This window comes from Archocentrus centrarchus, chromosome 16, assembly GCF_007364275.1.
Source record: "Archocentrus centrarchus isolate MPI-CPG fArcCen1 chromosome 16, fArcCen1, whole genome shotgun sequence".
Classification (NCBI taxonomy): domain Eukaryota; kingdom Metazoa; phylum Chordata; class Actinopteri; order Cichliformes; family Cichlidae; genus Archocentrus; species Archocentrus centrarchus.
The window spans coordinates 35,845,539-35,863,611 of record NC_044361.1 but is presented as its reverse complement, the minus strand read 5'-3'; the positions used below and the strand labels follow the sequence as shown (position 1 = coordinate 35,863,611).

General features: G+C 45.6%; 1 protein-coding gene across 2 annotated transcripts in view; it reads right to left on the bottom strand.

The window, feature by feature from the left end:
- The window catches only part of LOC115793792 (protein NLRC3-like), a 98,221-nt gene that overhangs the window by 28,002 nt on the left and 52,146 nt on the right, over nucleotides 1-18,073 (bottom strand). The window contains exons 1-3 of one of the 2 annotated variants that reach the window (XM_030748900.1): nucleotides 8,390-8,605; nucleotides 6,651-6,826; nucleotides 4,664-6,530 (exon numbers count right to left, since the gene is read on the bottom strand). In XM_030748900.1, the coding sequence (XP_030604760.1) occupies nucleotides 4,664-6,530; nucleotides 6,651-6,826; nucleotides 8,390-8,511 (2,165 nt within the window). In that variant the 5' untranslated portion in view covers nucleotides 8,512-8,605. Of the gene's footprint in view, nucleotides 1-4,663; nucleotides 6,531-6,650; nucleotides 6,827-8,389 lie in introns of those variants that run through there. The other variant, XM_030748901.1, reaches the window with a different exon arrangement.

Here is an 18,073-nt window from a genome sequence, read left to right as displayed (position 1 = left end):
ACACACGGACACACAACGTCAACGACGCAACAGAGAACAAAACAAAACTGAGGGCTTAAGTACACACTGGGTAATCAGGGCAAGAGGAAACAGCAGGGAACAACAGGTGAGGCAAATGAAACTAATTACACAGGGGAAGCAAAGCTGAACACAAAGCACAGGAAAACCAGACTGTCAAAATAAACAGGAAGTGACAAACCAAGGAACATACTGACTAAACACGGGGAACAGGCACAGACTCAGGACAGAGACGCAGACATATCACAACACTAGGAAATAAACTAACACAAAACGCTGGGCCAACGGCCCAGGACATGACATGGAGCTTGTGCGATGAGGCGACAATCCCTTGCCCTCCTCCAGCTAAGCGACCGGCGACATTCGTGCATGTGAAATTTCGAGCTCGTACACGTAGACGTGCACACGCGACCAGGCGACGCGACACAACAAAGTTGGAAAATGTTCTACTTTTGTCGCTGTCGCGTGGCATTAAACCAATCAGCAAGAGTTTCATTGACTGACCAATGAGCGAAGAGTATGCTACACACTGCAGTCTGCAACCACTTTCAGCAGGAAAGAAAGCATCGTTTTAGCTGTGTTTGACTTTCCTATATTATATGACACTTCACGCAGTGATTATCGAGTTAAACATAAAAGGCAGCCATATGAGAACGTGTTGGTGCAAGACTAACGTTAAACAGACGGATAGAGAGGACTTTTGTGCTAATATAGGATGAACGCGAGGTTGTCTTTTTCTTTTGTAGAGGAGACTTAACAGCAAGATTTCTGTCAGTTCCAATAAAATCTTCAGACTCCTCATCTTTATTGCCGTGTCTGACATGGACTGCTTTGAAAATGTCTAAATCCCTCCAGTTTCATAACCAATCACATTTCTTGGAGACGAGTGACGTAAGAGCGCGATTCGCAAAGCTGCCGTCGCTATCGCGTCCCGTGTGTTCGGTTTCACCCCAGTGGCGATGCGACCCATTCGTCGCTGTCGTTTGTCGCTCCCCGTGTGTCGAGCCCATTACACGCCTCTCTGCAGCTTCTCTCCTCCTGCCATCCCCCCAAAACCCCATCCCCATAGAGTCGGTGCCTGCTCCCAGACCACCAAAAACCAAAGCTAAAATCAGCAAAAAGCTATTTAAGCATAAAAATTCAAAAACAATAAATAATACAGCTTCATCAACTGCACCAAAGAATAAAACAATTAAATGTGGAGTGTTAAACATTAGGTCTCTCTCTTCCAAGTCCGTATTAGTAAATGATTTAATAATTGATCAACGTATTGATTTATTCTGCCTTACAGAAACCTGGTTACAGCAGGATGAATATGTTAGTTTAAATGAATCAACACCCCCGAGTCACAGTAACTGTCAGAATGCTCGAAGCACAGGTCGAGGAGGAGGATTAGCTGCAATCTTCAATTCCAGCTTATTAATTAATCAAAGACCCAGACAAAGTTTTCATTCTTTTGAAAGCCTGACTCTTAGTCTTGTCCATCCTAATTGGGAAAATCAAAAACCTGTTTTATTTGTTATTATCTATCGTCCACCTGGTCCTTACTCAGAGTTTCTGTCTGATTTCTCAGACTTTTTATCTGATTTAGTGCTCAGTTCAGATAAAATAATTATAGTGGGTGATTTTAACATCCATGTAGATGCTGAGAATGACAGCCTCAACACTGCATTTAATCTATTGTTAGATTCAATTGGCTTCTCTCAAAATGTAAAGGAGCCCACCCACCACTTTAATCATACTCTGGATCTTGTCCTGACATATGGCATAGAAACAGAAGACTTAACAGTATTCCCTGAAAGCCCCCTCCTGTCTGATCATTTCTTAGTAACATTTACATTTACTTTAATGGATTACACAGCAGTGGGGAATAAGTTTTATTACAGTAGAAGTCTTTCTGAAAGTGCTGTAACTAAGTTTAAGGATCTAATTCCTTCATTGTTATGCTCTTCAGTGCCATGTGCCAACACAGTGCAGAGCAGCTACCTAAACTCTGCTCCCAGTGAGGTTGATTATCTCGTCAATAGTTTTACATCCTCACTGCGTATAACTTTGGATACTGTGGCTCCTCTGAAAAGGAAAGCTTCAAATCAGAAGTGCCTGACTCCGTGGTATAATTCACAAACGCACAGCTTAAAGCAGATAACCCGAAAGCTGGAGAGGGAATGGCGTCTCACTAAATTAGAAGATGCTCATTTAGCCTGGAAAAAGAGTTTGTTGCTCTATAAAAAAGCCCTCCGTAAAGCTAGGACATCTTACTATTCATCATTAATTGAAGAAAATAAGGACAACCCCAGGTTTCTTTTCAGCACTGTAGCCAGGCTGACAAAGAGTCAGAGCTCTGTAGAGCCGAGTATTCCTTTCACGTTAACTAGTAGTGACTTCATGGATTTCTTTACAAATAAAATTTTAGACATTCGAGAAAAAATTATTCATAACCATCTCAAAGATTATTCTTCATGTTCGGCTGCTTTCAGCACTGCTGGTATTTGTTTAGACTCTTTTGCTCCAGTTGATCTTTCAGAGTTAACTTCAATAGTTACTTCCTCCAAACCAGCAACATGTTTGTTAGATCCCATTCCTACTAGACTGTTCAAAGAAGTCTTTCCAATTATTGATGCTTCAATCTTAAAAATGATCAATCAGTCTTTATTAGTTGGCTATGTACCACAGACCTTCAAGGTGGCTGTAATTAAACCTCTGCTTAAAAAGCCATCACTTGACCCAGCTGTCTTAGCTAATTATAGGGCAATCTCCAACCTTCCTTTTCTCTCAAAGATTCTTGAAAGAGTAGTTGTAAAACAGCTAACTGATCATCTGCAGAGGAACGGTTTATTTGAAGAGTTTCAGTCAGGTTTCAGAATTCATCACAGTACAGAAACAGCATTAGTGAAGGTTACAAATGATCTTCTTACAGCCTCTGAAAGTGGACTCATCTCTGTTCTTGTCCTGTTGGACCTCAGTGCAGCTTTTGATACTGTTGACCATAACATTTTATTACAGAGATTAGAGCTTGCTATAGGTATTAAAGGTACTGCACTGCAGTGGTTTGAATCATATTTATCTCATAGACTCCAATTTGTTCATGTAAATGGGGAGTCTTCACACACTAAGGTTAATTATGGAGTTCCACAGGGTTCTGTGCTAGGACCAATTTTATTTACATTATACATGCTTCCCTTAGGCAGTATTATTAGAAAGCACTGCATCAATTTTCATTGTTATGCAGATGATACTCAGCTTTACCTATCAATGAAGCCAGATGACACACATCAATTAATTAAACTGCAGGAATGTCTTAAAGACATTAAGGCCTGGATGACCTCTAATTTCCTGCTTCTAAATTCAGATAAAACTGAAATTCTTGTTCTCGGCCCCACAAATCTTAGAAACATGGTGTCTAACCAGATACTTACTCTGGATGGCATTACTTTGGCCTCCAGTAACACTGTGAGAAATCTTGGAGTCATTTTTGACCAGGATATGTCCTTCAATGCACATATTAAACAAATATGTAGGACCGCTTTTTTGCATTTGCGCAATATTTCTAAAATTAGAAACATCCTTTCTCAGAGTGATGCTGAAAAGCTCATTCATGCATTTATTACTTCTAGGCTGGACTATTGTAATTCATTATTATCAGGCTGTCCTAAAAGCTTCCTGAAAAGCCTTCAGCTGATCCAAAATGCTGCAGCTAGAGTCCTGACAGGGACTAGAAAGAGAGAGCATATTTCTCCCATATTGGCTTCTCTTCATTGGCTCCCTGTTAAATCTAGAATAGAATTTAAAATTCTTCTCCTCACATACAAGGTCTTGAATAATCAGGCACCATCTTATCTCAAAGACCTCATAGTACCATATCACCCCAACAGAGCACTTCGCTCTCAGACTGCTGGCTTACTTGTGGTTCCTAGGATACTTAAGAGTAGAATGGGAGGCAGAGCCTTCAGCTTTCAGGCGCCTCTTCTGTGGAACCAGGTTCCAGCTTGGATTCGGGAGACAGACACCCTCTCTATTTTTAAGATTAGGCTTAAAACTTTCCTTTATGATAAAGCTTATAGTTAGGGCTGGATCAGGTGACCCTGAACCATCCCTTAGTTATGCTGCTATAGGCCTAGTCTGCTGGGGGGTTCACATAATGCACTGTTTCTCATTCACCTTATTTACTTTGTTTATACTCCACTCTGCATTTAATCATTAATTGATATTAATCTCTGGCTCTCTTCCACAGCATGTCTTTCTCTCCCCTCAGCCCCAACCGGTCGCGGCAGATGACTGCCCCTCCCTGAGCCTGGTTCTGCTGGAGGTTTCTTCCTGTTAAAAGGGAGTTTTTCCTTTCCACTGTCGCCAAGTGCTTGCTCATAGGGGGTCGTTTTGACTGTTGGGTTTTCTCTGTATTATTGTAGGGTCTTTACCCACAATACAAAGCGCCTTGAGGCGACAGTTTGTTGTGATTTGGCGCTATATAAATAAAATTGAATTGAATTGAATTGAATTGAATTGAATTGAATATGATGAAGTATGATGCTATTTTTACAATAAACTCCTGGAACTCTGTTTAAGAATGATGAGAATGTCACAGTGTGAATATTTAAAGAACTACTAATCTGCACTAACTGATAATGTTAATCACATCTGGACTCACTCAGCCTTCCTGCAGTTCCTCACAGCTGGGATCAGTCTCCGTCGTCCCTCCTCTGATGTGTTGTACTTCTTCAGGTCCAACTCATCCACAACCTCCTCTGACATCTGCAGCATGTAGGCCAGAGCTGAGCACTGGAACTCAGAGAGTCTCCCTGATCTGTTCTCTGACTTCAGGAACTCTTGGATCTCCTGATGTACCGAGAGGTCCTTCATCTCCATCAGACAGTGGAAGATGTTGATGCTTCTGTCAGGAGAGATTTGATCACTGTTCATCTCCTTCAGGTTGTTGATGGCTCTCTGGATGATGTCTGGGCTGTTCTCTGTCTGACCCAGCAGACCTCCTAAGAGTCTCTGGTTGGACTCCAGAGAGAGGCCATGAAGGAAGCGAACAAACAGGTCCAGGTGGCCGTTTTTACTCTTCAAGGATTTCTCCATGACTCTGCTCAGAAAGATGTCCAGAGATTGGAAAGACTGATCACTGAATGGGAAAAACCTAAGAATCTTCTCTTTAAATGACTTTGGGTTTGAGTCACTGTTTTCTTTTTTTTTTAAGATGTCCCCCAGGAAGTCCTTCAGCACCTTTGTCTTCCTGTGGGTGAAACAGTGGAACATGTAGACTGCAGCCAGAAACTCCTGAATGCTCAGATGAACAAAGCAGTAGACTGGTTTCTGGAAGATCACACACTCTCTTTTGAAGATCTCTGTACAAACTCCTGAGTACACCGAGGCCTCTGTCACATCCAGACCACACTGCTCCAGGTCTTCTTGATAAAACAGGATGTTTCCTTTCTCCAGATGTTCAAACGCCAGCCTCCCCAGCTTCAGAAGAACTTCCCTGTCAGCCTCCATCACCTCCTGTGGACTCGTCTCATGTCCCTCATGGTACTTGTTCTTCTTCCTCTTTGTCTGAACCAGCAGGAAGTGTGAGTACATGTCAGTCAGGGTCTTGGGCAGCTCTCCTCTCTGCTCTGTAGTCAACATGTGCTCCAGAACTGTAGCAGTGATCCAGCAGAAGACTGGGATTCTACACATGATGTGGAGGCTCCTGGATGTCTTCATGTGGGAGATGATTCTGCTGGACAGCTCTTCATCACTGAACCTCCTCCTGAAGTACTCCTCCTTCTGAGCATCAGTGAAGCCTTGTACTTCTGTGAACCTGTGGACATGATTAGGAGGGATCTGATTGGCTGCTGCAGGTCGGGAAGTTATCCAGATGAGAGCCGAGGGAAGCAGATTCCCCTCGATGAGGTTTGTCAGCAGCACATTGACTGATGACTTCTGTGTGACATCAGACACGAGCTTCCTGTTGGTGAAATCCAGTGAAAGTCTGCTTTCATCCAGGCCGTCAAAGATGAACAGAAGTTTACAGACAGCGAGCTTCTCTGCTGGGACCTTCTGTAATGTTGGATGGAAAACATGGAGCAGCTCCAGAAGACTGTACTGCTGATCTGGGATCAGGTTCAGCTCCCTGAATGAAAGCAGAATCACCACACTGACATGTTGGTTCTCCAAGCCCTCTGCCCAGTCCAGACTGAACTTCTGCACTGAGAAGGTTTTTCCAACACCAGCGACGCCGTTGGTCAGAACCACTCTGATGGGTCTCTGTTGGTCAGGGAAGGCTTTAAAGATGTCGTGGCACCTGATTGGAGTGTCATGGAGGGTCTTCTCCTTGGAAGCTGTCTCCAGCTGCCTCACCTCATGTTGGGTATGAACCTCTTCACTCTGTCCCTCTGTGATGTAGAGCTCAGTGTAGATCCTGTTCAGGAGGGTTCTACTTCCTGTTTCATCACTTCCTTCAGTCACACGTTCACATCTCCTCCTCAGACTGATCTTATGTTCCTCTAAAACCTCCTGCAGACCAGGATCTGCTAAACAACAAGAAAAACAATGAAAGCAAAGAGAAAGAAAACTCTTTAATATCTGAACATCACAACAAGAAGTCCAGTTTTCAGAAATGAGTCCATCAGCAGACAGATGTTCAGTCTTACTTTGTACACAGCTGCTCTGACTGGCTGTCTGCAGTCCAGCTCTGGTTCTGGATCTTTCTCCACACTGGGGTCCAGGTTCATTACTGAAGAATGGAGGAAGACCTTTGGACCGGTCACTCATCATAGACAGACAGCTGGATACTGAAGACTCTGCTGTGTGTCTGTGCTGCTGACCTCTGGAAACACAAACACAGAATAAAATCATAGCTGCTCTTTTACATGTTCATGTTGTTGGGCACTGAGCTGCTTTCCTGGCAGGAAAAAGGCTGTGAATCTTTTCCTGCTTCTAACAGCTGGTGTTTTTCTCCCAAATCCTGATGGTAGCTGTGAAAAAACTGATGTGTTTGAAGTGGAAATGTTGGAGTGAAGCACTGAGAGAACAGATGACACAGCCCCTCCCTGCCCTGTGAGCAAATCTCTCATTCACAATAGTTTGAATAGATTCAGTTACACAGTTCTTCTGTTTGCCATCAAATGTGTTTGTTTCTCACTTTATTCATATGTTCATGTTGGTAATGTTTGGAATTCAGACTGAATTGATTGTTATCTGCTGCAGCAGCCTCAGCACCCCTCCTGCCCACAGCCTCTCTGGGACGCTCTTTTTAGACCAAATCATGTTAATAATTGACCTCATCAGCTGGGAGACGTTCCTCATTTCAGGATCTGCACATTCAGTCTCTGTTTCCAGCCTCAAGTTGTTTGACAGCAGAAACATCAGTGAAGAAGCTCAAGTTTCCTCAGTCTGATTTCAAACTGATGGAGCTGTAAATGTGAGCTTTAGCGTTCTATGAAGCCAGCTGTAGCTCAGTAGGTAGAGCAGGTCACCTACTGATCAGAAGGTCAGCGGTTCGATTCCTGGCTACTCCAGGCTACATGCCAATGTATCCTTGGGCAAGATACTTAACCCCAAGTTGCTCTCCGACCATCCCGTCGGAGTGTGAATGTGTGTGAATGATAGTTAATTAAAAAGCACTTAGCTTAGTACATATGGAAGTGCTTGTATGAATGGGAGTGCATGGGTGAATGTAAACATGTTGTAATAGCGCTTTGAGTGCTCATACTGAGTAGAAAAGCGCTATATAAGAGCTAGTCCATTTACCATTTACCAGCTTTGGGCAGAAGGCTGTATTTTACAGCTGCACTACATGGCAAACATTTTTCTTTATCAAATCTTATAAAGGATCATAAACTTTCTGATGGACTGGCTGAGGGCTTTCTGTGGACCAGACTGTATGTGGATTTATGACACTTCCATTGTGTGTCCAGTCAAAGCGTGTGTGTGTCCCTGAATGTGATTCTCATTTCCCAAAGTGGTCCTGAGTGACCCTGAATGTGACAGCCCTGCTTTAACCTCCTCAGACCCTGCATCCATATGGGGACGTTACATTTGACATTGTGACTCAGTGCTCTGTAATAACTGTATTCCTCAGGTATTCTAATGTGGGATTTGATGGATCTAATATGTGACTCATATATGACTCCTCACAGAGACTGAGCTGCACATGTGTACAGATACATACAGGTAGAAGAACTCCTTCATGTGTTTCTCAGTGACTTTGATGATGTTTTCAGTCCAAACTAGTTTCTCTGTGGGAAAATAACCTGTTGTTGATCCTCACTGAAGCTTTGCTGTGTTAGTGGGAATGCAACAGTTCAGTGAAGCTGATCTAACAGACAGCAGCATTTTGATTCCTGCTCAATGAATCATCTTCACATTTACAGCACAAACAGGCTCTTACTTTGTGTCTGACGCTTCATTACTGAAGTCTGGAGGAAACTCTCTGGAGCAATAACTCATCATAGACAGACAGCTGGATCCTGGAGACTCTGCTCTGCCCTCCTCTTCCTCCAAACCACTCATCTTCAGTCAGTCTGAGAGAGAAACCAGCAACACCGACTGAGAGCAGAGCAACAACCAGACAAGACAGTGATGTTACATCTGATACTAAAGTCTCGAGGCCTGTGTCGAACAAAGGGGGCGTTTCCAAATGACGTATCACGTGATAAAAGTCAACCGAGGCGCATCACGTGACCGCCTCAGGCCTCGTTTACACGGAGCGTTTTTGTTCAGACGGAATGTTTCAGAAACGATCTCAGTTTACACAGAAATGCAGGACGTTGAAAAGGCTGTAGTTCTTATCGTCAGGCCACAACTTGGTGGGGCGGATATACAGTAGGCGCCGCAACCATAGTGCGCATGTGCGAGTACCCCATTTTCAAACAGTGTTGTTTTCATACCATTCTCGTGTTAATGGAGCCTCATTATGTGACTTGAGTTGGTGAAAAAGCCGCAGGAAACAGGAGGTGTTCTGTCTGAGCCCAACGCTGTAAAATAGTGATGGCAGAACGAGGATTTGTGAAACACTGAAATGTTTGAAGCATTTGTGCCGAATTGTATCGAAGCTTCAGAACAATCTGAAACCCATCTGCACAGTGACATCTGCTGGCCAATTTTGTTATCGCCACATCTTGGTAATGCTGTTCAGTGAAACAATGACACAAACGCGCCCTGCACGAGTCCAAACTAAGCTTCCGATTATACCTGAGTATCAATAATTATGATCAGCACATGTTTTGGAGAAACAAGGAGACTGTTAAAGACGGCGAGCTGCAGTGAACAGATGTTTCATCAAACACTATTTTCTCTCTGTTAACATTCATGAGGCTGTTTCAGCTGCTTAGTAATTTAGTGGAACACACAATAAACCAATTTATAAAATACTGAGAAAAGATGCTGTGTTTACTGTGGTAACCACACAGCTGTCTCTGGCCTCAGACAGTTTTGTTTTTTGACAGCCCTGGAAAAAATAAATAAATAAATAAAAGCTCCTCCGTGAATCGCCACCTTATCGTGGTGGAGGGGTCTGTGTGCCCCAGTGATCCCAGGAGCTATGTTGTCCGGGGGCTTGTCCCCCTGGTAGTTTTTCCCATGGCAAACTGGTCCTGGGTGAGGGTCCAGACAAAGAGCGGTTCAGAAGACCCCTATGATTGAAACAGCAAGGGAACAGTTTACCCTGCCCGGAATAGGGTTACCGGGGCCCCACCCTGGAGCCAGGCCTGGGGAGGGAGCTCGAGGGAGAGCGTCTGGTGGCCGGGCATTAGCCCGTGGTGCTCGGCTGGGTGCAGCCCGAAGAGGTTACATGGGACCGCCCTCGTGTAGGCCCACCACCCGCAGGAGGCGTTGTAGGGGTCGGGTGCAGTGTGTGTCGGGCGGTGGCCGACGGCGGAGGCCCTGGCGGACCGATCCCCGGCTATCGAAACTGGTTATTGGGACATGAAATGTCACCTCTCTGGTGGGGAAAGAGCCTGAGCTAGTGCGTGAGGTTGAGAGATACCAGCTAGATATAGTTGGGCTCACCTCAACGCATGGCCTGGGCTCTGGAACCAGTCTCCTGGAGAAGGGCTGGACTCTGTTCCAGTCTGGAGTTGCCCTCGGTGAGAGGCGGCGAGCTGGGGTGGGTATTCTTGTATCCCCCTGGCTTGCTGCCTGTACGTTGGAGTTTACACCGGTGGATGAGAGGGTAGTTTCTCTGCGCCTTCGGGCTGGGGAACGGGTCCTGACTGTTGTTTGCGATTATGCGCCGAATGACAGTTCAGAGTACCCACCCTTTTTGGAGTCACTGGGTGGGGTCCTGGAGAGTGCTCCATCTGGGAACTCCATAGTCTTGCTGGGAGACTTCAACGCTCACGTGGGCAATGACAATGAGACCTGGAGGGGGGTGATTAGGAGGAATGGCCTGCCTGATCTGAACCCGAATGGTGTTTTGTTATTGTACTTCTGTGCAAACCACAGTTTGTCCATAACGAACACCATGTTCGAACATAAGGATGTCCATAAGTGCACATGGCACCAGGACACCCTAGGTCACAGGTCGATGATCGATTTTGTAATCGTATCATCAGATCTGCGGCCGTATGTTCTGGACACTCGGGTGAAGAGAGGAGCTGAGCTGTCAACTGATCACCACATGGTGGTGAGTTGGATCAGGTGGCGGGGGAAGATGCTGGACAGACCTCGCACACCTAAACGTATTGTGAGGGTGTGCTGGGAACGCCTGGCAGAAGCCCCAGTCCGGGAGATCTTCAACTCCCACCTCCGGCAGAACTTCGACAGCATTCCGAGGGGGGCTGAGGACACTGAGTCCGAATGGACCATGTTCCGCACCTCCATTGCTCCACTGCTGCTCAGAGCTGTGGCTGCAAGGTGGTTGGTGCCTGTCGTGGTGGTAACCCCCGAACCAGATGGTGGTCACCGGAGGTGAAGGGAGCCATCAAGCTGAAGAAAGATTCCTATCGGGCTTGGTTAGCCTGTGGGACTCCGGAGGCAGCTGACAGGTCAGCAGGCCAAGCAGAATGCAGCTCAGGCAGTGGCCGAAGCAAAAACTCGGGTGGGGGAGGAGTTCAGTGAGGCTATGGAAAAAGACGGCATCGAAGCGATTCTGGCAAACCATCAAGCGACTCAGGAGGGGAAAGCAGTGCTCCACTCACACGATTTATAGTGCGGGTGGGGTGCTGCTGACTTCAACTGAGGCTATAGTCGAACGGCGGAAGGAATACTTCGAGGACCTCCTGAATCCCACTGACACGCATTCTGTAGTGGAAGCAGAGTCTGGGGACGAGGGAGATGACTTGACCATCACTAGGGGTGAGGTCACTGAGGCAGTTAAACAACTCCTTGGTGGCAGGGCCCCTGGGGTGGACGAGATTCGCCCTGAGTTCCTGAAGGCTCTGGATGTTGTAGGGCTGTCTTGGTTGACACGCCTCTGCAACATCGCGTGGAGATCTGGGGCAGTGCCATTGGATTGGCAGACCGGGGTGGTGGTCCCCATCTTTAAGAAGGGAGACCGGAGGGTGTGCTCCAACTTTCAGGGGATCACACTTCTCAGCCTCCCCGGTAAGGTCTATGCCAGGGTGCTGAAAAGGAGGATCCACCCGTTAGTCGAACCTCGGATCCAGGAGGAACAGTGCAGTTTTCGTCCTGGTCGTGGAATGCTGGACCACCTCTTTATCCTCTCAATGATATTCGAGTGTGCGTGGGAGTTTGCCCAACCGTGCTTTGTGGACTTGGAGAAGGCATTCGACCGTGTCCCTCGGGGTATCCTTTGGGAGGTCCTGCGGGAGTATGGGGTGTCTGGCCCGTTGTTGCGGGCCATTCAGTCTTTGTACAACCGCAGTGAGAGCTTGGTCTGTATAGCCGGTAATAAGTCGGATTCGTTTCCTGTGGGTGTTGGACTCCGTCAGGGCTGCCCTTTGTCACGATTCTGTTCATAATTTTTATGGACAGAATTTCTAGGCGTAGCCAGGTGGCGGAAGGCTTCTTCCTTGGTGGCCTCAGAGTCTCATTTCTGCTTTTTGCAGATGACGCGGTCCTGTTGGCTTCATCAGGGGGGGGGCCTCCAGCTCGCAGTGGAACGGTTCGCAGCCGAGTGTGAAGCGGCCGGCATGAGAATCAGCACCTCTAAGTCTGAGGCCATGGTCCTCAGCCGGAAAAAGGTGTAGTGCCCTCTCCGGCTCAGGAACGAGTTCTTGCCCCAAGTGGAGGGGTTCAAGTATCTCGGGGTCTTGTTCACGAGTGATGGGAGAAGGGAACAGGAGATCGACAGACGGATCGGGGCTGCTTTGCAGTGATGCGAACGCTGCACCGGTCTGTCGTGGTGAAGAAAGAGCTTAGTGTAAAAGCAAAGCTCTCGATTTACCGGTCGATCTACGTTCCTACCCTCACCTATGGTCACGAGCTTTGGGTAGTGACCGAAAGAATAAGATGGCGAATACAAGCGGCAGAAATGAGTTTCCTTCGAAGGGTGGCTGGCCTCTCCCTTAGAGATAAGGTGAGGAGTGCGGCCATCCGGGAGGGGCTCAGAGTAAAGCCGCTGCTCCTCCACATCGAAAGGAGCCAGTTGAGGTGGCTCGGGCATCTGATTAGGATGCCTCCTGGCCGCCTCTTGGGTGAGGTGTTCTGGGCATGTCCCACCGGGAAGAGACCCCGTGGTAGACCCAGGACACGCTGGAGGGATTATATCTCTCGGCTGGCCTGGGAACGCCTTGGGGTCCCTCCGGATGAGCTGGAGGAGGTGGCTGGGGAGAGGGAAGCCTGGACTTCTTTGCTTAGGCTCCTGCCCCCGCGACCCGGCACCGGATAACCGGGAGAGAATGGATGGATGGAAATAAATAAAAGTTTGGGTGTTTTTGGTTGACTTTTAAGCTTTCTGAGAGTTCGTGTCACCAGGTTTTCACACTGTTAAACAAAGCTAGAAGCTGGTGCAGCCTTTGGCTTTATTTTCTATTCACTCAAAAATAAATGCTAAAGAAAAACAAAATCTTTTCCTTCTTTAAAATAAAGGTTAAAATGAAGTTTTCGTGGGCTCATTCTGGCCAGTCTCAACAGTCATTTTCACATCTTCACACTGACCAATACAAACACTGTTTGTGAGATATTTATACCAGAAGCCGCAGTGGGATCAAAAAGAAAATAAACCTCATTTGTCATGATCATAGTTAAGAAATAGTTTGTCTAGATGTGTTTTTTTCTTGATTTAAAACAAATGTATTTATTTAGAGCAGGAACCTCCTGCTGTGCAGTGTGCGGGTCGCAGGTCGCAGCATCAGCGTTATGGACGGTTTCGGAGGTCCAGGCCCGTCCAGTGAAGTCACTGTGACCCCTCAGCTGAATTCTGCTGATACAGTTCAAATATAATTATACAAATTCATACAATATGGTAATGAAAAATTTAAATGTTTTGTTTTCCTGTGTTCTTTTTGTTCCACTTTAGCTTACATAGAAAGTGTGTCAAATTTTAATTTAAGGACATTAATTTGTATTTTGTCTAAAACTCATTGAATAAATAGATCCTTAGAATATTTATGGGCATGTTGATGTCCTGTCTTAGTTTGTGCAAATTTAATTATTGACCCACAGGACCTGCAGTTCATGGTATTTTGTTTAACTGACGGAAAAAGTGGAACTTTCTTCACTGGACTTTTTCCACAGGTACCTGAGATCATACCTGAGACATTATGAGCCTTTCACAGGAAACTAACCAGGATGAAGGCCAGATGTGAACAGCTGTGTCTAAAGAGGTTCAGGAATGCATCTCAGGGACGAGTGCTGACTACTGTGGTTTGAACATCCATGGCTTTGGTGAATATGAGCAGGCTGTGCTGAAGGCTGAAAGAAGGCTGCATATATAACTGTTACCTGTGCACTGATCAGTGATCATTTCTTTATGTTTGCAGGAAGATTTTCATCGACTGGAACTGGATTTGATCCTGAAGGGATGCAATCCACATTTTTTAATGAATTTGAGGAAAAGTATTAGATAGTGACTGTTTCATGTTACTGTTTGTCATGTGGGCCAATTTATATGCAGAATTTACTTTAGACTGATTAAATTTAATTGCTAATCCACTTCACTGAACAACATTGACATATGAAAGACTAATGCTTGTTTTCTTTTTGTTTTTCAGGCCATAATGAAGTATAGAAAGTAGGTACATCCATTATGAGTATGACATTATTAAACCCTGTCTAATTTCTTTTTCTTTTTTTCTTTTTTTTTTGCTAAATTCACAATCACAATAGTATGAGATTAGTTTTCACAAAAATCCTCTTCTGGCTCTTAACATCAGTGCAGTCCTGGCTGACCACCTGAGGTCAGGCTGCTGAAGTTGACCTCAGAAATGTCTGAGGTCAAAAGGGGGATTGAAGGAAATGAGTTTTTAAGAAGCTTTAAATATACTCATGGTATATGTTTGCCCTTACCATCACACATTTATTTGCCTGAGAAACTTTGTCTTAGACTGGAAAATAAACATCAGCTGATTAAAGGCACAGAAGCTCATAATGTTTGGTGTCATCAGGAACTTGGTGTTCTCACTGGGGAACAGTCAACCACTCATGGAGACTACACAGTGATAGAAATGGAGACTCTGAGGTCATCTGAACACCCAGCTGTTGAAATTCTCTGTTTTCCACATTTTGTTTTGTATAATGATGTAACCAAGACAGATAAGCTGTGACTATATGAAATCCTGGGCTGAAGAAGAGAGTGTGAGCACTTCATGTCATATCCAGTAACACACTGGGCATGGTATGCAGTTCTGACCAATGTTACCTCTAAGCTGCGCGCCTATGCAATCGCGCACTGCTCGCACATACTCAGCGCACAAGAAAATCTATGCAGCGCAAAAAATTGAATCCAGCATAAACCGTAAACCACATGTGTCAGACTCAAGGCCCGTGGGCCGGATTTGGCCCGCGATGGATTTTCATATAGCTATTATTAATGGCCAACGGTAAACAGCGCTCCCACGACTTATACTACAAATCCCATAATGCACTGCAACAGTTGCTGCAGGCCAAGACCTGTACGCTAACCCATTTGTGTTGCCAGTGACTCATTGATCAGTGATCAGCAGACAGCACTTTTTACAGTGACATATAAGCTAGCCTGACCCCCAAAATGGCCAAATGAAAAGTGGAAAATGTGCGGGGCAAAGGACAGTTAAGGGAGAAGATGCAGAGGGAGACCTGCACAGGTGAGCTGACAGTGCATCACTGCGTCACACCGCAGGAAGCGCTGTGCAGCAAAGTCCCGAAGACACAACGCGTCATTAGCACCGTAACACAGACAGTGCCGGCGATCGTCGCTGACAGTGGCGGTCCTAGCCTGTTTGGCGCCCTGGGCGAGCATCCCCCCCGGCGCCCCCCCCCCCCCCCCCCCCCCCCACACACACACACACACACAATAGCGATCGCCGCACTACTACACTTGGGGGGGTAATGAGCGACTGCTGTGTGGTGTATGTAGCTTTCTGCCATGGTCTGACAGACAGGCTTTAACAGAAGGTCCCCCCACCATCACAGGCACACTCAGAATTTCTTTTAAATTTTTATTTGAAAAAACATGGAAGAAACTGAAATATTACACAGCTTCTGCTTACCTTTATCTTTGCTTGTTTCTCCTCTTCTTCTTTTCTCTTTTCCCTAAACTGTGCACCTGATGGCTTTGACCTTTTCCTTTCCATCTGCCACAATTCGCCACCACCACCGCCCATCCCCAGGGTTGTCAGATCTGACTGACAGTTGCCAGCCCAACACAACAAAACCTCCACTGAAACTCATGTTAATAGCACCAGGTGTGATATATATTTAAATATACAAGCTTTGGGTAACTTGTTAAAATTTTGGCTGCTTTTCACCATATTTGGTAGGTTTTTAGGAAGTTTTTATTGTAAAATTATATATCTATATAATTTTATAATTATATAGAAATATCTATATAATATTCCACCCCAATGTGTTCACAAGCTGCCCAATCTGGCAACACTGCGCCATCCACCAACATTTGTCCAAACTGTCTAGATTCGTATTTGTGTTATTTTTTTTATCAGGATTCGGGTTCACACAAATACTGTGATTTAATGACCATATTTACAGTATTATAAATGAAATTGGCTTTGTGTTCTATCAGTTGTGTGCATCTAATTTTATTAGACGCACAGATTCATTCTGTGGAACATGGGAGGAAAAAAAAAAAAAAAGAGTCAGTTTTGCATATCTCGCAAAAGTTTTGCGAGATCCTGAGTTACTTTTGCGAGATCTCGCAAAACTTTTCAATATTAGGACATACACTTCGCGTTAATCTTGATATGGCAGTGTCCGTGAGGATGAAAGGTTTGGCGAGAGACTGCCAGCAAAAGTCGCCTTTATTTATAATTCAGCGGTTACTGTTGGCTGTAACCAGGCCCAAACTGTACAGGCATGAATGAATGAACCCGGCTGACAGTCTCACTCTCACGCCATCACTGCTTCACTCGACTCGCACCCCAGGCTGAGAGAAGAAGGGGGCGGGGCAGCGCTGTGTGTGTGACGATCGAGTGAAGCAGTGACAGCGAGACAGAGAGAGAATCCCCCGCCTGCCCTTTTTCTTCTGTTACAACCTGTCTGACCATGGCAGAAAGCTACATGCAATACACAGCAAGCAGAGGGCGCCCATTATCCCACAAGTGGAGCAGTGCGGTAGGCGTTGCTGCGGCGATCGCAATGCGTTGGGGGGAGGGGGGCGTCATGCCGCCCTAGATGAAATGCCGCCCTGGGCGGCTGCCCATGTCGCCCATATCAGAAACCGCCACTGGTCGCTGAGGCACCTGTTACGTGCCCTTACCTGGCGTGAACAGCTGTTTAACACTGAGTGTTTCACCGCTGAGCCGGTTGAACAAAGGAATTTTGAATTACTATAACTGCTGTAATCTGATTCTTTTAATAAGCCATGTAACTTGCTATGATCCCTGGCTTATAACAGGTGTAATACTGGTGTGTGACCACAGCGTGCACATCTGATGTCGCTCACAGTGGTCCCCAGTGTGGCAGGGATATTTTGTGTATGCCCATACACATGAAAAATTAGAGGGAACATTGGTTCTGACCCAGATTAATCTGTAACTGTGACAAATGACTAATTAATTTAATAACTGGACTCCTTATTCCGTTGTTTTGTCTCATTCCTGTTCAATAAACGAACATCTAAAAGGCCAAAGCAGCAGCTCGTATTTCTTTTTAAATTTCTTCAATCGCCTATATCGTTCTTCACAGTCCACAGAAACAATAATGAGTTATAAGTGCGTGTGTCTGCTTGTATTAAATAGAAGCGTTGGTTAAAAAAAGATAGAAAAACAAATGAATCCTGGCGCCTCGGCCGCCTGGAAACAGCAGGAGTGAGACCTCCCTGCTTAGCCAGGGTCACGTGATGCGGGTGTTTTGAACCAGGTTTCGGAGCAGTTTCGAAACATCTGCGCTTCGAAAGCTCGAAAAAGAGTCGAACCTTCAGTGTCGAGCTTCCCATCCTTACTGTAAAATAATTATTCCTAAATAAAAAACAATAAAGCACCGCCCACCCCCACCCGAGAACTTTCTGTACATGTTTATCCACAAACACACACCACACACTGTCAACACACAATACTTCCCTGATATACCACAGCTGAACTGTAGGTAAATTTAATTCATCTACCTACAATACCTCAAACGGAGACTGTGACATAATCATTGCTTAATTATGCTAAAAGATCCTCCAGCCAACACGTAACAGAACAGCAGGACTGCAGTACATCAAATGTCCAGCAGATGTCAGCACTCCTAAATGAGCTGTTAAACGGGGCTTTGTGTGATCAGGCTCTTGGTGCTGCAAAGATTCGACACATTCACGGAGCCTCATCAGACCATCACTACTCAGAGACTCTGACAGTAGAAGAAGAAGAAGGTTGGACTCACACTCACCTGGTTTTCCTCCTCCTGCTCTGACTGTAAGATGGAGTCTGAACTCTGAATACTTTCCACTTTCTCTCTGTAAACGTACACAGATGTGTTTCTTAAAGAGACAGGAACTTCTCTCTTTTCTGTCTCTCTGTGCTGCTGTACCCCCCCC